At 41.7% G+C, this 23397-nt stretch overlaps 1 protein-coding gene across 1 annotated transcript in view; it reads right to left on the bottom strand.

The window, feature by feature from the left end:
- LOC134651155 (zinc finger protein 271-like) overlaps nt 1–21233 on the bottom strand; it is a 30024-nt gene extending 8791 nt beyond the window's left edge. The window contains exons 1-18 of the mRNA XM_063506191.1: nt 20824–21233; nt 20519–20716; nt 17115–17250; nt 16240–16373; nt 15074–15148; nt 13838–13992; nt 12608–12821; nt 11383–11550; nt 10657–10787; nt 10115–10212; nt 9365–9503; nt 8018–8169; nt 6310–6477; nt 5440–5667; nt 4403–4583; nt 1701–1868; nt 1276–1443; nt 283–450 (exon numbers count right to left, since the gene is read on the bottom strand). Of these exons, the coding sequence (XP_063362261.1) occupies nt 283–450; nt 1276–1443; nt 1701–1868; nt 4403–4583; nt 5440–5667; nt 6310–6477; nt 8018–8169; nt 9365–9503; nt 10115–10212; nt 10657–10787; nt 11383–11550; nt 12608–12821; nt 13838–13992; nt 15074–15148; nt 16240–16373; nt 17115–17250; nt 20519–20716; nt 20824–20883 (2741 nt within the window). The 5' untranslated portion in view covers nt 20884–21233. The remainder of the gene's footprint in view (nt 1–282; nt 451–1275; nt 1444–1700; nt 1869–4402; nt 4584–5439; nt 5668–6309; nt 6478–8017; nt 8170–9364; nt 9504–10114; nt 10213–10656; nt 10788–11382; nt 11551–12607; nt 12822–13837; nt 13993–15073; nt 15149–16239; nt 16374–17114; nt 17251–20518; nt 20717–20823) is intronic.
- Nucleotides 21234–23397: the final 2164 nt, after the last annotated feature.

Below are 23397 nucleotides of genomic sequence, written 5' to 3'. Positions count from 1 at the left end.
GTATGGGGAACCCCAAAAAATTATTGTTTTTTTTTCTATTTTTGTGTGAAAATCTTAATGCGGTTCACAGAACACATCTACTTACCAAGTTTCAACAGTATAGTTCTTATAGTTTCGGAGAAAAGTGGCTGTGACATACGGACGGACAGACAGACAGACATGACGAATCTATAAGGGTTCCGTTTTTTGCCATTTGGCTACGGAACCCTAAAAATGTATAAAAAGTCAAAAACCCCTCAACCCCTGGAGCTCAAGGGGTAAATGAACTTGTAAACATCTGACCTCATGTGAGCCACCAGATGTTCCTTGCGGGTGAAGGCCTTGGAGCAGACCTTGCAGGAGTGCGGCGTGTCGCCCGTGTGCTGCTTCAGGTGGTTGGTGAGGTGCTCCTTCCGCGTGAACGTCTTGTGGCAGAACTCGCATCGGTGAGGCGACTCGCCCGTGTGTATCCTGCACATAAAATATATTGGATATTTGTTTTTCATTATGCACATTGTAAACTGCCTTTTCTGCATATAGAGCAGGGATGTTGCGGATGCAGATTTTTTGACATCCGCGGATGCGGATATTTAAAGGCTCACATCCGCGGATGCGGATGTCAAGATTAGGTACTTAGAAAACGTCAAATATTACATTTTTAGTATTTTTTTATTAAAAAAAAACGAAACGTTTAGTATTTGAGCAAGAATATTGGTGCGTTATATTTAATAAACAGTAACTTGGCCGACTTTTCTGGATCTAGACGATTTCGTTATAGGTAATGACGAAATTACCTAGCACTAACGCCGCCGCTAAGACGTTCCTGTACCGACTTGTTCGACATCCGCATCCGCATAAGCTCCGCATCGATTTTATGCGGATGCGGATGCAGATGCGGATGTTGAAAATGCGGATGCGGATGTTCGCAACATCCCTGATATAGAGTGCAGTAGAGAGACACATTATTGAGTTTTTTTTTACTTTACTGTGGAAAAAAAATCGAGGATATTTCGCCACTCACGTCTGTCTTTGGCGGCAAGTAGAGCTAGACTTAGGTAGACTGAAATTGAGCGGATCTAATCTGCCCGTATTAGGGCTCATTTAGACGGTGCGAGAACTCGCATGCGAGTATCATTACATTGCGTTATTTGATCGGTCGACTGAATTAATGTAACCTCAATGGTCCGCAATGTAACTAAAATCGCATACGAGTTCGCGCGCCGTCTAAATGAGCTTTCATTGAGCCTCGCTTTATTGCAATACTACAGTTATGATGATAACTGTGTTAGCACTAACCTGACATGGTTGGTGAGGTGCTCCTTGCGGCTGAATGTCTTGGTGCAGAAGGGGCACTTGTGCGGCGTCTCGCCGGTGTGCAGGTGCACGTGGTTCGTGAGGTGCTCTTTGCGAGAGAACGACTTCGAGCAGTACGTGCACTTGAACGGAGTCTCACCCGTGTGTTGCCTGAAAATTTTTAGTTTATTTAGTCTCGTAGGTTTCCAGGACGATTTCCGTTTACAAACTGAAAGCTTTTTTCTTTTTAGTTATTAAACTTCTTTCCACCTTTGACCATGCGCCTTTTAAGTTTGGTAAAATATTGACAGCGTTCTCTCTGGCAAATCACGGCTGAATCATCAGCAAAATCACGTTTTACTCGCCAAGCGCGAATCCAACTAATCGGTGCTGCGATATAGTAACGGTGTCCGTTTATAGATACGCACCGGATATGATTGACAAGATGCTCCTTCCTGGAGAAGCTCTTGTTGCAGTAGGAGCAGGAGTGCGGCGCGTCGCCGGTGTGTTGGCGGATGTGGTTGTTCAGGTGCTCCTTGCGCGAGTACGCCTTTGGGCAGAACGTGCACTTGTGCGGAGTTTCCCCCGTGTGCTGTCTGCAACAGCAGTACATTCCGATTCAAACACAAGCAGAAATAAACTAGAGGGGTTATTCTCGTTTGTCTCCTCTTTACGTTCACCGGTAAACTTTACATCTACCGATAAACGGGGAGCGGGACAAATGGGAGCAGCCCGACTAGAGGGGAGGGGACCGAGCTCAAATCGGAATGTACAATGCTGTGCTACTAGCGGGGGAAACGGCACGAATGACGCCTGATTCGAATGCGTATGTGATACGGAGATTAGCTTACCTTGGGTTTGGAAACCGTGAAAAGTTCATGCGTTCAATACATGCTATTAGGAACTATGGTTATATGAAAATTAATGTAAATTCTGCACAGTAGTCGGTAGCACAGCATTGTTTATTACATTGGCTCATGCGACAGGATAAAATAAACATGAAGACGGGGCGTAAGTCGGGAGCCCTGTCGACCGTACGTTACTCTTACTCATGACTGACGAATTTTACAAAAACTTTCAAAAATAAATATAAATCCTATAATACTAAATAAAACACCAGACGCCTTTATTTCTCTATACCCCTTTTTTGAACTTATGGTGTTATTAGGTACACTTATTACTCTATAAATTATATAAAATTACCATTTGGAATAGACAAAAACCTTTAAAAAATAAGACATCAAATAATAATTCAACCGAAAAGCAAAGGTGTAAGTTCGTATTATATCGATTCGGTGGATTGGGGTAAGATTTCCTTGATCATATCCAAGGCATCGACGACAAAAGCCTTACCACTTCTGGATCTACTCGTACCGCTGTGACAACCACCAAGATTTCAAGTTTTTAACTGATTCTTTTACGCTGACATTAGTAGTATAGTATCCTATGGCAGCAGGAAATCAGGCCTAACAACTTTATTCCGAGCTCCGAGGTCGACGGACGGCGAGTTTAGTAACCCCTTTCCCAATATGCAATTTAATGGTCACCTGACATGGTTGTTTGAATCACTTTGCGCAGTAGGTGCAGCGACTCGCTCGTGTGCTGCCGCACGTAGTTGGTCGGCTACTCCTTATAGTCCATATGAGGCCTTTTGAGTCCATATGAGGGGACAGTCAATGAGTGTTTGTTCTCACCTGACATGGTTGTTGAGATGCTCCTTCCTGGTGAACGACTTGGCGCAGTATGTGCAGCGGTGCGGCGACTCGCCCGTGGTTGGTCTGGTACTCCTGGTAAAATCCTTATGCGCCCATATGAGGGGGGACAGTCAACGAGTGTTTGTTCTCACCTGACATGGTTGTTGAGATGCTCCTTCCTGGTGAACGACTTGGCGCAGTATGTGCAGCGGTGCGGCGACTCGCCCGTGGTTGGTCTGGTCCTCCTTGTAAAATCCTTATGCGCCCATATGAGGGGGGACAGTCAATGAGTGTTTGTTCTCACCTGACATGGTTGTTGAGATGCTCCTTCCTGGTGAACGACTTGGCGCAGTAGGTGCAGCGGTGCGGCGACTCGCCCGTGGTTGGTCTGGTCCTCCTTGTAAAATCCTTATGCGCCCATATGAGGGGGGACAGTCAATGAGTGTTTGTTCTCACCTGACATGGTTGTTGAGATGCTCCTTCCTGGTGAAGGACTTGGCGCAGTATGTGCAGCGGTGCGGCGACTCGCCCGTGTGCTGCCGCACGTGGTTGGTGAGGTGTTCCTGTGAGCCCATACGAGGGGACAATCAATGAGTGTTTGTTCTCACCTGACATGGTTGTTGAGATGCTCCTTCCTGGTGAACGACTTGGCGCAGTATGTGCAGCGGTGCGGTGACTCGCCCGTGTGCTGCCGCACGTAGTTGGTCGGCAACTCCTTGTAAAAGCCTTTTGAGCCCATATGAGGGGACAGTCAACGAGTGTTTGTTCTCACCTGACATGGTTGTTGAGATGCTCCTTCCTGGTGAACGACTTGGCGCAGTATGTGCAGCGGTGCGGCGACTCGCCCGTGTGCTGCCGCACGTAGTTGGTCGGCAACTCCTTGTAAAAGCCTTTTGAGCCCATATGAGGGGGGACAGTCAATGAGTGTTTGTTCTCACCTGACATGGTTGTTGAGATGCTCCTTCCTGGTGAAGGACTTGGCGCAGTATGTGCAGCGGTGCGGCGACTCGCCCGTGTGTTGCCGCACGTGGTTGGTCAGGTACTCCTTGTAAAATCCTTATGCGCCTATATGAGGGGGGACAGTCAATGAGTGTTTGTTCTCACCTGACATGGTTGTTGAGATGCTCCTTCCTGGTGAAGGACTTGGCGCAGTATGTGCAGCGGTGCGGCGACTCGCCCGTGTGTTGCCGCACGTGGTTGGTCAGGTACTCCTTGTAAAATCCTTATGCGCCTATATGAGGGGGGACAGTCAATGAGTGTTTGTTCTCACCTGACATGGTTGTTGAGATGCTCCTTCCTGGTGAAGGACTTGGCGCAGTATGTGCAGCGGTGCGGCGACTCGCCCGTGTGTTGCCGCACGTGGTTGGTCAGGTACTCCTTGTAAAATCCTTATGCGCCTATATGAGGGGGGACAGTCAATGAGTGTTTGTTCTCACCTGACATGGTTGTTGAGATGCTCCTTCCTGGTGAACGACTTGGCGCAGTATGTGCAGCGGTGCGGCGACTCGCCCGTGTGTTGCCGCACGTGGTTGGTGAGGTGCTCCTTGCGTGTGAACGACTTGGTGCAGAACGAGCACTTGTGGGGAGACTCGCCGGTGTGCTGGCGCACGTGGTTTACTGGATATACAAAAGAAGTAAAATTATCGTTTCATCTAAAGGGATCATCCATTAATTACGTCACACGAATTTCTAGGTTTTTTTTACCCCCCCCCCCCCCCCCCCCTCCTCTTTGTCACACTTGGTCACATTTTGCAAACCCCGCCTGGTGTGATGTCACATTTTAGGCAATTTTGTTTTCAACGAAATCGACAATATTAACTCGGCATTATTTTTTTAATAAAAAAATATTTTTGATATATAAATATTAGTAATTTTATAACACAATGAAAGTTACATCCAAAATGTCATTATTTAACTGTACAGCAAATAAAAAAATATAAATTAGGTAATTTTCGGTTACTGATGAAGTGAAAGTGACATCACAATGTTTGTGACTCCCCCCTCCCCCATGTCACAACATGTCACATTTTCTAGACCCCCTCCCTCCCCCTAAACGTGTGACGAGGATGACCCCAAAGGGGCCCAATGATTACCAGTCCGCCGGACGATATCAGCCTGTCAGTTGTTCGGAGCTGTCAACTTCTTGTTCTAACTGACAGGCCGATATCGTCCAGCGGACTGTTAGTCAGTGGGCCCGTAACAGTTTATCCCATGCTAGTAGTTTCTGGATTGAATTCTCAGATGCTATAGCTATTGAGTTGATAGGGAACGCTTAAGCCAATATAGTAGTTGTCTTGTCTACTTAAAGACACCACGGAGCCACACTGTTATGCCGTCGCCCAAATCTAATGTTTAATTTGTCATGTTATTTGTTTTCTTGTTTTGTAGTTTCACAGTGCCTTGGTTTTTACTGTAATGCTGTGTCACTTATTTGAGTAATAAATAAATAAAGCTACTATTCCATGTCAGTCACCTAAGTGATCCTTCCTTGTGAAGGCCTTGGGACAGTATCCGCACTGGAAGGGCGTTTCTCCGGTGTGCTGGCGCACGTGGTTGACCAGATGCTCCCGCCGCGTGAAGGACTTGGAGCAGTAATTGCAGCGGTGCGGAGACTCGCCCGTGTGTTGCCGAACGTGGTTCAGTAAATGCTCCTTGCGGGTAAAAGTTTTTGAGCAGAAGTCGCAGCGGTGGGGGGTTTCGCCTGGAAATTATACTCATATTGCATTTTGTTGTTGCGTAAACTAGCAGTCGATAAAAGGCCTGTGCACACCAGCTGCGTGTCCGTGACGTGCACGTGCGCGTGCAGCGTTGTAGTATACAGATCCTTATGAGAGACGGCACACTGCTTGCGTGACGTGTGCGGCTCCAACATTTTAGCGCACGCGCACATCACGCACACGCAAGCCGGTGTGCACAGGCTTAAAAGCGTACCGCTGCCGGGCTAGCACAAGATTGGCGCGACAGTATCTCGCGGCGAGATAGACTACCCATCCCTCTTTTATTGACATAGTTAGAAAAAGACGGGAAGTCTATCTCGCCGCGAGGTGCTGTCGCGCCAATCATGTGCTAGGGGTGAAGGGTATTTGGCAACTACTTTTACTGAAACTATTCCATTTGTTATGTTTGTATATACTCTGTATGAAGTCAAAGAATTAAATTTATTTTTAAACTACGAGCGCAGTGAATGATCCTAAGCTATACCAAATAAATGATTATACATCTAATACTAAGTTTACTTTGTTAAATAGGTAAAAGCATAAATCAGCAGCTTTTTATAAGAAAAACCAAGCCTGCCACGGAGATTTAACTCAGATATGGGTGTTAATTGGAAACTAATACTGACCGGTATGCCACAGTATGTGATTGGTGAAGTGTTCCTTTCTCGTGAAAGACTTCCCACAGAGTTCGCAGCGGAACGGGGTATCGTTTGTATGTGATCTCATATGGTTTGCTAAGTGCTCCTTCCTAGTATACTTCTTGCCGCATATTTGACAATGGTGTGGAGTTTCACCTATGGGGGTGGGGCAGAAAATAAAATGTTATTCAATGATGCAACTATGTCACTCCCTGTTTATTTTTCTCTTCGAAAAGCGAAGGTTTTCTCGCAACTATAAAAATACCCTATTCTTTTTACACCTAAACACGAAACGACTGTATCAAAACGTGTACTAATATAAATTGCTAGTTTTTTTTTACATAAGCAGATCGAAATGACATGTACAGTCACCACACGGGATTGTTACGCCACATATGGTCCTAGCTAAATTGGATGTACCATACTTACGCTATGGAATGTCCAATTTAGCTAGAACCCTAAATGGCGTAACAATCACGGAGCGTGACTGTACATTCAGATTGATTTAGGCATTTTGATACAAAGTCGTTAATAGTAACATTGGTTTAGATGCATTGATAATAGGATGTTTTGATAATTAGTTGCAATGAAACCCTTATCTGTCTCCCGGAAAAAATATAGAAAATAATTAAAAAGGTGTTTGTTTTCGTTAGACGAAGAGAACTATAAATTTGGGAGACCATAATGTTAATCTTGCTTACAATAATGTGTTAGATCTTCAATAACTCACATTGAACAAATTGCGTCAATAGTTGAATCATTCAATATTCTAATTTCTGCACCACCGTGGCCCGATCGGTGCAGGCTTGGTAGTTATGGACAGTGTCAGTACTTGGATAAACCACCCACAAATTGGCATCCTAGGAACTTTAGGCATCTAGTTTTTGCCGGATATTGGTCACTACCTCACTAACAATATCCTGCAAGTCACTAAATGTGCCGACAATGAGTTGTGATCACATTTGCCACTGCTGGGTGCCAATAATAGGTAGGTTTACAAGAATTATTATAAAATAGAACTGTTCTACCACTTTAAAAAGCGTTATGTAAAAATTAACTAATTCATGCATGCAGAAATACAAAACTAAAAATTTAAAAATGCAAGTCATTTGATTTGGTTAATTTGAAATCATATTAATATTAACCATTTCTTTATCAACCAAGACAAAAGACAAAGACTACTTGCATTATTGTTGAAAGTTTTACCAAACAAAGCTTTCAGTAAGATTCTCTTGTAACAACCAAGTCGAAGCTTAATTCTGTGGCACTTGGAAATTAACACACAAGTTCAAGACATGCGAACTTAAACAGTGTTATTAAATTATAAACAGATGGTGATAGGATAGCTGTTTCGTGCGATAGCAAATGAAAGAAAGAAAGGCGAGTGGGGTGTTGTCATGCTTGAGTGAAAAATCACCGTACTACGATGATGTACTTTTGAATTTCCGTAATCACCACAAGTTACGTTCCGACTCAGCTTGCTACAGGCAATCTAATTGTAAGGCCTGAGTGGACGCTCGAAGCGGAGCGTTCGGCGGGGCGTGCAGCGTAGCGTCGGGCTCACAAGTGATTTGAGCAGCGTGCACTAAGGCCGCTCCTATACGCTTGCATTTGTTTAACATGCACGCCACACGCCCCGCCCCGCTGCACGCCCAACTCGAGCGTCCACTCAGGCCTTACATTTAGTGTTAGTTACCTGTGTGCCACATGACATGGTTCATAAAGTGCTCCTTCCTGGTGAAGCTCTTCTTGCAGATGTCGCACCGGTGAGGAGTCTCCCCCGTGTGTTTGCGGACATGGTTTACCATGTGCTCTTTTCGGGTGAAAGTCTTTGCGCAGAATTGACATCTGTTGGATAAAAAAAAATACTGTATTCAGCAGAGAAGTAAACCAAGAGCTGTCATACGACGGCGCGCTGCCGTAAATCAGATTTAATGTTGCTTTCATTTTTACTTTTCAGATTTCTATGTATCAAAATTATTTATTTCGTACTACGAAACGTAAAATTGTAAAAGCCTGACAACTTCACAGGCACAAAACTTTTATAAAAGGACGTCATAACAACGTGTATTCTAGTTGTTCTGCTTAATAACTTTGTAACCATTTTATTTTACTTGTCGTTACTTTGCAATAAATGATATTTATTTTAATTAACATCATCTAAGTACCCACAACACAACCCTTAATGAGCTTACTGTGGGGCTTAGTCAATTTGTGTAATTTGACTAGATGAACCTGTATGGTATGTACACAGACAAGACATCCTCCAGACTGAGCATAGTAGCGCTACCCCCTCTGCCACAAATATACGGTAGTTTTACTCCACTTTCGAGTCAAAGTGTCTTTGTGTGACGTCCGTGTCTTTGAACGGACCAATCACGGCACGGGACTCGCTCACCTCGTCCCCCGCACCCCAGTATTTTTGGTAGCATCGGTTTCATGAAATAATTGCTCTAAACTCCGTCTAGAGGATTCCTAGTCTATGGGTCTGTATAATAGGCTACATGACTAATTTTCATTTATGGTATCAATCGATCGGGTTTGTTTTTAGGATCAAATGTCTCTATGGGACCCACTGCATTAAAGCAACCCAAAAGTCAGAAATTATAGTCAAAGTCCGACAGTTGTACTTCACTCGCGAAAAGCCCCTCACAAAAGGCTAAGTGAACGTGACGTCAAGGTCACTGAGATCCCATCTTGTAGTATGGACAAAACAAGAAAATTGCGTTTTTGTCGGTGAAATATTGCGTTTATGTATATAGTTGCTATACAATATTTTTTTGGATAAAATGTAAGGAATCGAATGGTACCCTTACTTTTATCGTTTTTGTAAGTAAAAAAAAACTTAAATTTTGAAACTTTCAGGTCCTGTAATTTTGTAATTTTTCAATATTTTATTTTAATATCCACATTATTGTGATAAATTACTCGTTTTTATTTTACTAGATTTTGTTATAAAATTCAACATGTGTCATCATCCCTATTGCTCTAAACTCCGTCTAGAGGATTCCTAGTCTATGGGTCTGTATAATCGAAGACAAACCTGTACGGCGTCTCCCCAGTGTGGCTGCGCACGTGGTTGTCGAGGTGCTCCTTGCGCGCGAACGTTTTGTGGCACGTCGTGCACGCGTACGGCTTGTCCTGCGTCAGCCGCTTGGCGGTCCTGTCCGCCGAGTCTCCTGCTGTAATGACGCCTATGTTAAAACAAAACCAGTGAGGCGTTGGTTTCCAAATTCCAAGTGATGTTATGCCGAGTACGAACCAAACCAAGGCCTTAATAATTCATCAGAAAGCTCAAATACATGGGAGTCATAAAACGGATCAGCTTGAATACAAATGTTGTAAATAGTAACATTACGAATTCTTAAATAATTCCGTACAGTTTTCAAAATAACATGTTGGTCTTAAATGAATGAAATTTAATTTAATTTTAAAATTGTCATATAAATGGAGCTTAAAAATCCTAATCTGTTTCTTTGGCCTTACAATACCTACAGTAAAATTAGACTAGAAAAATAACAAGGTATATAATCGAATTCGATGAAAGATAGAAGCGTTATATCGAATGTTAAGTAACGGTTACTTTCAGAGGCGACTCCCTAGTAATCGAATTTAAACTGTTGTGAGACATACTAACATTGAATAATTTTACGGTTTAGACTCACTTGTTTCACTTGTTAAAACAAGTGACTCCCTAGTAGCTACAGAAAACCTTGAAACAAAGACTATCAAGGGAGCCAGCAAAACTAGACATGGCTGACATAGAATATATAAGGTAATTTAAAATACTAACCAAGGTGGCATTTCCCGTGCCTTGACAGCTCCACGGGGTTAGCGAAGGCCGATCCGCATACTTGACACGTGAAAGGTTTTCTTTCGCCATGATATCGTCTGCAAAAACCAAATAAAATTAATTTTGATCCTCTAAACTCTAGATGTTCAAACTTGGTGATCAGAATACTCAATATAAGGTAGTTTGTCGTTGTCGTTTCGTTCATTGATGTGAGAAATTTATATCATGTAAACGGCCCCCCTCAAATCTCAGCCATAGACAATGTAAAAAAAGTGTTTTAGACTTTTCATACTTTTTGTACGAAATCGCGTGTGCCAAATCGCGACCGTGGAACTTAGAGGTAACCTTTCAGCTGACGCGATATCGCCTCCCCGAAACTCAAGCGATAAAGGCACAAACTTCATCATCGCATTTCACCTCGCACTAGTGTTATGAGAGTGAGCGAGAGTATTAAGTTTTAGACGAAACAAATATCATACGTAAATTGCCTTTGCGTGTACCGGTGCCACGTCTAACTGTACAGAACGTGTTTGGTCACTTACCTGTGAACAATGAGTTGATACCGGAACTGGAATATCTTCCCACAAATATCACAGGCATGGTGTCCGGGCGAGTTCTCCTCGGCGGACATGGCGGCGCTGGTTCCCGCTTCTACTTCCACTTCACTTATCACCTAAAACAATACCAGGTGAAAATGAACCTTCCTACAAGAAAATAAAGACAAGTTTGTTTTAAGTAGACAGGCCAGCTGCATATTGCCGCTATACTTACTCAACCTCGTATCTGCAACACTCATTTGATGACAAAAACACCCGTATTCCGAATGAAAGAAAAACGACATTTCCATCAAATGATTGTTGCAGATATGAGGTTGAGTAAGTATAGCGAAGATATGCGATCTAAACCCATGTTAATGTTTATGTAGGTACAAACAAAGCTTCCCGTGAGGTACAGCTGTTTGAATACGCGAATACATGTACGATCAAGAACATAATATTTCGATGCGGCCTACCTTACTCTATTATTACGTTTTTCATCTAGTTATGAAAAATTCCGCAAATATTCCGAAGACCGTTAACCGAAAACGGGTGTAACCGGCGATGCGAAATTAGAATAAAGAGAATGTTAAGGCGATTTTACAATGAAATGAATAGATTTCTTTGGGTCTACAATATGTATAATTCGATTTTTCTAGTACCTACTGAAGATTTCTCGGAGTTTGAATAGCATTCTACTCCAATCTGAAATCAAGTATTAAAACTGCTTACTTTGGCTTGGGGCTGTCCGTCAGCGTTAAGTTTGCCGAAGACCTCGTGGTAAGCGAGCAGCTGCGATAGATCTTCGACGTTGACTTTGTACATGGCGTGCATGTCGTGGTCCGCCGCTCCCGCGGATATCTTCACTACTGCTCCTTCCATACCCATCGCCCCCACACTCTGTATCAAGGAATAGAAGAATTTAAGTTTAAGAAACTGTAGACGTTAGGGTTGCCAGATGGTCGGGATTCGGCGGGATTCTCCCGATTTTTTGCATGTGTTCCCGATTCCCGACAAAGTGAAAATTGTCCCGAAAAACAGCATCACGTTATAAAACAATAATATCAAGTTCTGAACTGTCGTCGAGCAAACCAGCGACCCGCGTCGATCCCGTCAGCGCGCGCGCGGGGCGCGCGTGGCTAGATTGGGCAGAGCAGCTGACGTAGTGCCAATAATGTAAAATATCGTTGTTTTTAATACAATTAATTTAATTTGAATGGTTCATTTTCCCGACTTAAGGCCCAAAATCCCGACAAATTGATATTTTTTCCCGATATTAGCGCCTTTCGATCTGGCAACCCTAGTAGACGTTCTGACGACCGGTCTGACCTAATCGATAGTGACGCTGCCTATGAAGCCAATGGTCCCGAGTTGGAAACCCGGTAAGGGCATTAATTTGTGTGGTTCCAGAGTCGAAGGGTCTATGTATTTTAAATATTTGACGACCGGTCTGGCCTAAAGTGTCATTCAATAGAACTTGCTAACTATGTAAACAAACCGCCATACTAAAATTGACACTAAATGTCAAATTACTAGTAACTTTTGTTTACATAGTTAGCAAGTTCTATTGAATGACACTTTAGTGGATAGTGACCCTGCCTGTTAAGCTGCGGTCCTGGGTTCGAATCCTGGTAAGGGCATTTAGTTGTGTGATTAACACAGATATTTGTTCCTGAGTCTTGGGTGTTTTCTATGTATTTGTATATTATATATATCGTTGTCTGAGTACCCTCAACACAAGCCTTCTTGAGCTTACCTTGGGACTTAGTCAATCTGTGTAAGAATGTCCTATAATATTTATTTATTTATTCATACGCATATCATAGTTGGTCCGCGGCGCTGGAGACTAATATTGGTTGTATTTCCAACAGGTTACATTAGGAAACTTTTTTAAAGAACTGCTCATCACTCGCTTCACTACCTACTAGTTGTTGTCGGGGGTTCCTACAAAACTCACCTTTAAATCAATGCTCTTAAGGTCCTTTATCTCAGCAGGCAGCGCGAAGTGGGCCGTTTCTATCTTGGAGCCTCCCTTCTCGTCTTTGACAATGGACAGGGGGTCCGCGGCGCTGGCCTCTATGGACGTGGTGCCGTCCGGGTTCTGTGTGACGAGGATGTTGGCAGGCTCGCCCGTGGCTTGTTCGATGCGGACTACGTTCTCTAACACCTGGAAATTAGTTTACGTCAATTCCACTCTAAGTTTTAAAACAGCTTTACATAGTATAAAAAAAATTCGCTTCCCGCTGTCTGTATGTATGCTTAGATCTTTAAAACTACGCAACGGATTTGGATGCGGTTTTTTTTTAAAGTGCTTCAAGAGGAAGGTTTATGTATAAATTGTTAACCCGTGTAAAGCCGGGGCGGGTCGCTAGTTTTCCAATAATTGTGTACTTTAAAATAAATACCTTGTTGGTATCGACTAATAACTACTTGTAGGACCTAATTAATTAATAAATACTAATAAAACTATGGCGGTTGGTAAGTTATTATGGTCTTAAATGTGTGAAGGTTGGGCTGTATGAAGAAATCAGCTTATTATTATTATTTTAAATCCCAAAACTCAGCTTATACTAGAAAATCACCGTGGAATGTGGCTTTCACCATTGTTGTTCCCTTTCCTTTTAATATATGACATCTATTTCAGTTTATAAGTTATAACTTGCGCCTGATGTCTACTACTTAGGACCTATAACAGCCTACCTGTTGCCCCACAATCTGCTGCAGCTGGTGCACAGTGAGCGTGTGCTGGTCTGAAGGCATCTTGATAGCTTCATGCAGCTCTTCCTTGTCGACCAGCTTGCCTCCGCCCGGGTCTACCACGGTGACGATGCCTTCACTCACTGTTAGTTGCTAGTTGCCTACCTGTTGCCCCACAATCTGCTGCAGCTGGTGCACGGTGAGGGTGTGCTGGTCTGAAGGCATCTTGATAGCTTCATGCAGCTCTTCCTTGTCGACCAGCTTGCCTCCGCCCGGGTCTACCACGGTGACGATGCCTTCACTCACTGTTAGTTGCTAGTTGCCTACCTGTTGCCCCACAATCTGCTGCAGCTGGTGCACGGTGAGGGTGTGCTGGTCTGAAGGCATCTTGATAGCTTCATGCAGCTCTTCCTTGTCGATCAGCTTGCCTCCGCCCGGGTCTACCACGGTGACGATGCCTTCACTCACTGTTAGTTGCTAGTTGCCTACCTGTTGCCCCACAATCTGCTGCAGCTGGTGCACGGTGAGCGTGTGCTGGTCTGAAGGCATCTTGATAGCTTCATGCAGCTCTTCCTTGTCGACCAGCTTGCCGCCGCCCGGGTCTACCACGGTGACGATGCCATCTTCACTCACTGTTAGCTGGATCTAATAGTAATACAGGTTTTAGGTTTGGGCTCTATCAAAAGTAACTACATTAACTACAATTTATATAAATCATAGATAAATTGTTATAAAGTTGCACATTTAGAAAAGACTAGTACGTAGCTCGTCACTTGTAATTAAATTTCGTAAAAGCACGCTTGAATCTTAAACAAGTATATTTTCTTTTAAGCCCTTGCTACACGGTCGCCGACAAGCCTTCAGACTGCGTGGCCTTGGTCCATCCCGGACCGTGTAGACAGTTGTTTCCAACAAAATTTGACCAAGGTCAGACGGTTAGAAGGCTTGTCGGCGACCGTGTAGCAAGGGCTTTAGTATAAATACTGATTTCTATAACAGAGGTGTGCGACTTTGATGGCCAATTTAAGTTGAAACAAATAACATTCAAAACCTACAGTCTGTGCGGAAAGAGAAGAGTCGTGGAACATATGGGAACCCCTACATTCTACGACTAATCTCTTTCCGCACACACTCTACAATATTTAGAGCCACAGTTCTTATTTATTACGCGACAGTACGGTACAATATTATGAAGTGCAATTTAAGCTTTAAAACAACAATTCTGTGGCCCTAGTAAAAAGGATACAAGTCTCGCGGAACTTAGGTGTAAAAGGGCATAAGTGTTACGTGGAACTTACACCCTTTTACACCTGCGCTGCCCGAGACTTGTACCCTTAGGGCCCGGCCACATGTCAGCGGTGGGACGCAGAGCGGTTTGCGGCGCCGCGCGGAGGCAGCGGCCTCGCACCGCTGACATGTGGCCAGGCCCTTATTCACTAGGGCCACAGAATTACATAAAGCATTTGAATAGTGAGTGACTTACCTCGCTGACCTGCCATTTGTGGGTATTAAGCAGCGTGAATACAAACGTTTGTTTACAATGTGCATATTACAAGATATAAATAATTAAGCCAACCAACCACATCACTAGATATGTTTATTTTCCACTTATCACTCCAATAACTCCAAGTGGATAATTTTTCCCTAATGCTTCACTAGTGAAATGGATGTAACTGATAACTGACACACACAGTATTTATGAAATAGATAATACATATTATAATACCTGCTGGTTAGAGTGTTCTGGCCTTGTCGCTGCCATTAGCTGTTGCTGCATTATGTGTTGCTGCGAGTGATGCCCCTGAAAATATTTCAGTGTTATAATAAGCACGCGACCTAGAAAATTATCGTTGATACGCTACATTGTCGGGGTTGCGTGCAAATGAATTAATTTCGCATAACTATTTAAAGAGTCAAGTCTAAGAAGATACTAATAGAAAAATGAAACATTAGTGAACATGTATGTAATCAGTATCAATAGTATAGAAATTAACAAGTAACATGACATTAGAAGGTCACACTTTAAAATTGAATACATGCGAAAACAGTCATAGTCATGCTTTGGCCAAATTTTAAATTAGATTTCTTCTGATCAATTATTACTAGTAAAGAGACAGATAAGTAATACGGGATTAAATTAAATTAATCTGCACTTACATTTCCTAACCTAACCTAACCTAACCAATTAAACAGACAATGCTAACATTTTTTCATTCCAACATTTCCAACAGGCAATAGGGATGATGACATAAATTAAGTTAAAATTTTTTTTACATCAAATTCAATGGCCTTATGGCCAGATGTTTATACATCTATTCTGTAATAAATCTATGTGATAGTTTAGAGTAACATTTAAATGCTTATAACTATTACTTTAAGTTAAAAATAGTAATTATGCTGAAAGAAATATTCTGCATTAACTTTGTTCTATGTCCCAGGGGCTAAAACTCTATTGAAATGACTACACGATATATTGAATCATGTCTCTTTCGATAGCCTCAATTGGACGAAATTACTGGGAATAACCCCTAAAATGTCTGAGTCATCACCCCTACCTTATACACGATAAGCCCCATTAACCAAACTCACTGACAATCCAACCTCTAGACTGAGCTTAGGCCAATTCTTTTATGAAACCGATGCTGCCAAAAATACGGGGGTGCGGGGGGACGAGGTGAGCGAATCCCGTGCCGTGATTAGTCCGTTCAAAGACACGGACCAATCACGGCACGGGATTGACTCGAAGATGGAGTAACGCTACCGTATGTGTGGCAGAGGGGGTAGCGCGACTATGCTATGTCTAGAGGTTGGATTGTCTGTGACCAAACTACACAACAGCCATGCCAACGAGCATTCCCGCAAATAAACGGAGTGTGTTACCACGTGATTTACCATATCAATGTTATGGTGGACAAACTCGACCCGGTTATTGGGTACCTGCTGGTGGGATTGACCCGAGTTAGTTGTGACCTGACCAGTTGCCTGCTGCTGGGCCAGTTCTTGTTGCTGAGCATGGGCCAGGGCATCTAGAAATAAACATGCAGAAAATTAGAAAATGTTATTAAACTTCTTATTTTTATGGGTGAATCAACTTTTTCTTGTCACCCGTTGCCAGTTCTCCCGGGTCACTCTTTAAAACCCGATTTTTAGACATTTAAATTCATCAAATACGCTTTTTTGTGATACTTATAAACCCTTTCAATTGAGGGTCGTTTACCAAGCGTGTCAGAAGAAGGTGGTGTACAATGTCTTCTAACAAACTATGCTACTATTGTCTCTTGGCTGACCGGACAGAATAACAACATGAAATAGTTGATCCACCCTTATACTTCTCTCATGTAAGCCACAAAGTATCAACATTGGAATAGAAAACTAATTTTGTATCAAGCAGAATGTCTGTAAATGAAAGGTATGTTGAGATGGTTTGGACACGGGGAAAGAATGAGTGAAAGAAGGCTAACAGAGTGTATAAGGGAGAAGTAGAAGGGGGAGTTGGAAGGGGTAGACCTCGGCGGACTTTCTCTGATCAGATCGGGCAAAACCTGAAGAAAGGCCAGGTCACAAACACACAGTGTCTGAGGAATGTTATGAAAGTGAAGTGAAAGAGGTATTTTAGGATCGTAGCAAGTGGAAATCCATGGTCTCTGCTTACTCCTCCGGGAAATAGGCGTGACTATATAAATATGAGGGGATTTGATTAGATTCTAAAGTACTAGTAGTACTACGGGGAAGTTTAGACTGCAACAAATAGTAGCAATAATAATTACCGTGTGTTTGTGTCTGAGTGGCAATGATCTGTGGTAACTGTTGCGCAGCCGAGACAGTAACTTGGGTCTGTCCCGGGTGCCCAAGTATAATGTTGGGGTCTCCATTGAGTATACTTGCATGGGCTTGACCAAGATCCTGAAATAATTTAAATTTGTATAACAAGTTGAAAGTGCTTTTAACATATGGGTCAAAAACTCTTGTCTTATGTCCAGAGATCGGACAAATTTGCGTCATTGCTCGTCCTTCTACATAGTTATAATTAAACATATATATATTTATACAGTCAGCAACCCTATTGGACTTATGTACTTATTGTGTCTTTTTTCTTTTTCCTTGTTTGTTTTATTTTGTTACTGTGTTTTGCGACAATAAATGACTTTTTTTTTTATTTTTTATTTTTCAATAATGTGGACATGACTCCAAAATTGATTAAATAATTAATCATTTAATTAATTTCTTACCTGAGGATTAATTTTGATTCCTAATCAATAAATAACACAAAGAGTTCTTATAATATAAATTTATTAAAAAAAATAATCAGTATGTTTTCCAAATTTTCTGTAGGTACTCATTTTTTTTATATCATAAATATATTTAAGTGCTATTAATTGACTAGGGAACAAAATTAAATCTCAGGTAAAAATTTAATTAAAATAATTAAATGATTAATTATTTAATCAAATTTGGAGTCATGTCCACATTATTGCGAGCAATGACGCCAATCTGTCCGATCTCTGCTTAAAAAATTTGACTGAGTGGACCCTATTATATAAGATGAAATATGTGACGTTATCTATGAAAAGGGACCTTATTGTCGATGGTGCTTACGCCATTGTTAACTTAACGATGCTCCGATATAAATACAATGCCGCGCGACGCTGTGCGGCGTAAGCGCCATCGACAATAAGGTCCCTTTTCATAGATAATGCCCCATATAGTTTATTTTCTCTCTTAAAATAATTTTAATTTACAGTTAGAAATACATATAATGGAACCAAATATTAAGTCATAGAAGGTAGCATCCTATAGAAGTGGTCTACGCGTGCCTCCGTGAGGGACAAAACATACGCAATGAGACGCTATAATTGGTCGAATTTATTTGTTATGGTGGGCAACAAATCAATTCGACCAATCATGCATCTAATTTACGGTGGGGAATAAAAAAAAAGTGAGACTGTTACAAGGACAAACAATAATAGCGCTTTCGCTGCTACTCCTACTGAAAGATACATAAGACTATCCCGTTCTGTCAGTTACCCCACCACTCATGCCCAATCCAGTTTAATACTAGATTCATGATTTAGCACATATTTAATAAAAGACGACAGAAAAAACAAGACAAATTAAATATTTAAACAAAGTAGGTGGGTAGGTAGAGGTAGATGGCCTAGGGCAGTGGTTCCTAACCTTTTCAGTCCGGTCACCCCTATGACTAACTAGGGAACCTGATTTTACCCCTCCTCCCAATGGTAATAAAAAAATAAAACGTGTACGTTTGTTGTATTGTTATATTAGGTTAGCTTATTACCCCCGTAAAATACCAGTTTTACCCCCACGGGGGTAATTACCCCAGGTTAGGAACCACTGGCCTAGGGGTAAGGCATTATGCTACTTTCAAACCAAAGCTAGCGGATTCCAACTCATACTCATAAAGATTATGAGTCTTTATTGCATATCACTCTAGCTTGTACAAATGAGTTTCAGAAATATTACTAGATATTCACATAGGTAGAAGAAGCCAGACTAATCTCCATAAGATCTAGTTCCCCTATCTGAATTGAAAGGTCAAATGGCTATCTGTGTAAAAAACTAGTGCCTGTGGCAACTCTTAAGCTTAAGTTATAAAGCAGACCACAGGCTCTTTTAGGATGCAATATTTACAAATTGCATCTAGTCAACATGAAATTATATAGGTCATCATACTTATACATACATACTAAAAAAGCGCTGGTGGCCTAGCGGTAAGAGCGTGCGACTTGCAATCCGGAGGTCGCGGGTTCGAACCCCGGCTCGTACCAATGAGTTTTTCGGAACTTATGTACGAAATATCATTTGATATTTACCAGTCGCTTTTTGGTGAAGGAAAACATCGTGAGGAAACCGGACTAATCCCAATACGGGCCTAGTTTACCCTCTGGGTTGGAAGGTCAGATGGCAGTCGCTTTCGTAAAAACTAGTGCCCACGCCAATTACTGGGATTAGTTGCCAAGCGGACCCCAGGCTTTCATGAGCCGTGGCAAAAATGCCGGGACAACGCGAGGAAGATGATGATGACTTATACATACATACTAACTGACCAGGTTTGAAATAAAAAACCGGCCAAGTGCGAGTCGGACTCGCGCACGGAGGGTTCCGCACCATCAACAAAAAATAGAGCAAAAAAATCGTGTTTGTTGTATGGGAGCCCCCCTTAAATATTTATTTTATTTTATTTTTAGTATTTGTTGTTATAGCGGCAACAGAGATACATCATTTGTGAAAATTTCAACTGTCTAGCTATCGCGGTTCATGAGATACAGCCTGGTGACAGACAGCGAAGTTTTAGTAATAACCCTAAAAAACTCCTGTATTAAGCTATGGATGTGAATTTTACGAAACTTCATGTTATACTAATTAATCACTTTCAGGTTAAAGAGTGTGCCATTAACCCCTCGTTTCCCAGGACCTCTCAAATCCTTATAATTCCGACATATATGAGCCACTGGGGTATGAGAGGTTAAATCAATGAACCAAAAAACACATGAAATCTATAAAACATTTTACAAGATATGAATAGAAGAATTTCAAACACAATGTTAATTGTTATATGAATAAATAAATATGAAAATATGAATATGGAGTAAAAATGTTTTCATTGGTGCAGTGTGGTCATTTTTGAGTAGTTATTAAATTCCATATTATTATTAGTTTTTATTCTGCTATCATGAAGAACATAATATACATAATTAAAGTGAATTCAATAAGGGTATGCTACCATTAATTAGTGCAATTATATAGCCCCTACGTTGATAAATTATTGACTAACCATATAAAGCAGTGGTTCCTAACCTGGGGGTAATTACCCCCGTGGGGGTAAAACTGGTATTTTACGGGGGTAATAAGCTAACCTAATATAACAATACAACAAACGTACACGTTTTTTATTACCATTGGGAGGAGGGGTAAAATCAGGTTCCCCCTGTGACTAACATAGGGGTGACCGGACTGAAAAGGTTAGGAACCACTGATATAAAGTTATAAAATTGTGCTGCATACAACGGCCATAACATACCAAGCATTATGCAGTATATACATATTGTAAAACCTTCTAATTATTCAGTAATAAGGCTATAAATGCCAAAATATAAAGTTAATGATGACATTAAAAAATGATAATTGCAGTAAATAATGTAATGTTTAGTACCTGCACTGGTTTCCCATTTTCTATCCTCGTACCCGTGGGCAGACCGTACACCGACACTTGCGGTATCGGTCCCGGGAAGAGATTTGTAAACACCCAGTACTTCGCGACGCTCGACAAAGCGACGTTTACTGCCGCAGAGTTCACTCGCAGGTCGGTAGCGGACGTCGTAGGGGTCAAATTCGCAGTCTGCTGCTGCTGCTGTTGAGCATATTGAACCCGTTTGTATTTGGAACCCAATAATCGAGTAAAATTAACATTCTAACACGAAAAAAAGTACTATGACCAAGCACTAAAAAACTGCGAACCTCTGAATTTCCTGGGGGCTGGCCGCCACCCGTGTTGATATTGTGATGCTCCGTATTCATTTTGAGTCCTTTTAAACTATAAAACTAGTAACTTTCACTAAAATATTTAAAAAAACACAACATTTCTAAACTTTACGTATCGGCATTGTCATAATTTGACTGTCAACGAAATGGAGGCGCGGGGGACGCGACGGGCCGCCATTATGAAACTTAGCACACAATAACATTTTCTTCAAATAACGTTGTACTCTATTTTATACGTAAACACAATAAGATTCACTTATTACTAATGATATAGGCAGTGGATATTTACGAAATCACAATGAAAATGCTTTTAGCAAATCATGTAAATAACTTTAGAGCAAAATAGTACGTTTCACGAATTCATCACACAACCACCCACGACGAAAGTTACACAGTGACAATGCTGCCATCGTGACAAAACTAACAATAGAAAAAAATCATAGTGGTAGTGGATTTCTGTTTGCGAAGTTCAGTCATATTTACTTATTAATTGAGTTTTATACTGCTGACGCCAGTACGGACTAATTAAATTTGGTATGTATTTCAGATAATAATCATACAAACTGACTTAACTCACTTAACTGACTTATTTTAAGTATTGTCTTTATACAATTGTTGTTAGTTAGTATACGTATGGCACAGATGGCGCTTTTATCAAAGGTAATGTACAGTGTCTACAACATTAGGATAATCATGCGTTCTGGAATAAAATTGTAAGAACGCGTTCCTCATTTGGTTTCCTTTTTTTAAATGAAGTAAAATGGTAAATTATTAATAAATATACTTGGTCAACCAGATCTTGTCAGTAGAAAAAGGCGGCAAATTTGAAAAATGTAGGCGCCAAGGGATATCGTCTCATAGGAAATTTGAATTTCGCGCCTTTTTCTACTGACAAGATTTGGTTGACCGTCTATATATATAGCCTGGCAAACACAACTTATCAGTCAGTACGAATACGAAACAGAAAAATTACACTCATCCTTTTCTCTTGGGTGCTAGTACCTACTGGCGTAAGACAAAGACAGTATGATTCTCTCTATATTATGTTATAGGCGAATTAGACTCTCGCGCGAGCCACGAGACGAGCCGCGAGCCGCGCCACGAGACGCGAGTGTAAGCGGTGGGCTCGCGGCTCGTCTCGTGGCTCGCAAGCTCGTCGAGCTAATATAATTTAAACACTAACGGCACGGCATAAGGTTTATAACCGAATGACAAGCCGAACGCGAGTGTAAGCGGTGGACTCGCGTCTCGTGGCGCGGCTCGCGGCTCGTCTCGTGGCTCGCGCGAGAGTCTAAACCGAGTGTTAGAAATGAGAGAGTCCTTGTTGTAAACAGAAGGTCTAGCGCGAATAACGAAAATCTAAATTTGTGTAAATAAGCAAGAGCGATAGTGGCTGATAATGAAATTTCGATTTTCGTTTTACGCTGGGTCTACACCTGTAGTCTGTATATTTATTTTTCTGTCTGTTTATTTTTCTCTGGATTTGGCACAGACGTTTTATTAGGGTTCCGTACCCAAAGGGTAAAAACGGGACCCTATTACTAAGACTCCGCTGCCCGTCTGTCCGTATGTCCGTCCGTCCGCGTCCGTCTGTATGTCACCAGGCTGTAACTCAAGAACCGTGATCACAGACCAACTTCTGTGACCGTAATATCGCGGTTCAAATTTTCACAGATGATGTATTTCTGTTGCCGCTATAACAACAATGAACAAATAGGTACTAGGTAGGTAGGTAGGTTGTAGGTAGGGTAGGTTTTTGCGTAATGGTACAGAACCCTTCGTGCACGAATCCGATCGCACAAACTTGGCCGGTTTTTTATTAAACGATTGTAACGCCATTTGCGTTAAGCTTTGCGTGTTTAAGACCATTTCTAACGAAGAAATACTATTTTAAGGCCCCAGTACACAATGGGCCATCGCCGGCCACTCCAAGGGACGCAGCCATGCGGTAGAATGAGATAGCAATATCACTTGCTCCCTCTAACGCTTAAATGCGTCCCTTGGAGTGGCCGGCGATGGCCCATTGTGTACTGGGGCCTTTACCATAGATGAGAATGTACCTGCTGCCAGTATTAGGTACCATTTTCACTTGAAGATGAGGACGAGTACAGTTTGTGCAAGTTGCGGAAAGTTTCCATAAAATTCTATAAATTCTCGGAAATTTCATGAAACTTTCACTAGGAAAATGGGAAATTTAAATTTAAAATGGGAAAGTTTCAATTCTCATACAAAAATGTAAGAAATTTTCCGAATTTTTCCTACGTTATATTTCCGAAACATTTCGCAATTTTGGAAAGTTTCCTTAGGCACATCAGTAAGGACGAGGACGAGGGGCTTAATGAAGCGCTTTAGCCTAGAATTCTTTATTCTTTATTCAGGCAAACACTAAGTATAAGTTTACAGCTATAGCCAAGACACTTATACTGTTAATAGATATGTAGTCAGTATGATAAAATTAGTACACTTGTATTACACACATTATACACTTTTCGAACTATCTCTAGAATTAAACATAGTTAAGTACATAGTAAGTATTACTAAGTTACATAG

The sequence above is a fragment of the Cydia amplana genome, chromosome 9 (assembly GCF_948474715.1).
Source record: "Cydia amplana chromosome 9, ilCydAmpl1.1, whole genome shotgun sequence".
Taxonomy (NCBI): domain Eukaryota; kingdom Metazoa; phylum Arthropoda; class Insecta; order Lepidoptera; family Tortricidae; genus Cydia; species Cydia amplana.
This window is presented reverse-complemented; position numbering and strand designations above follow the sequence as displayed.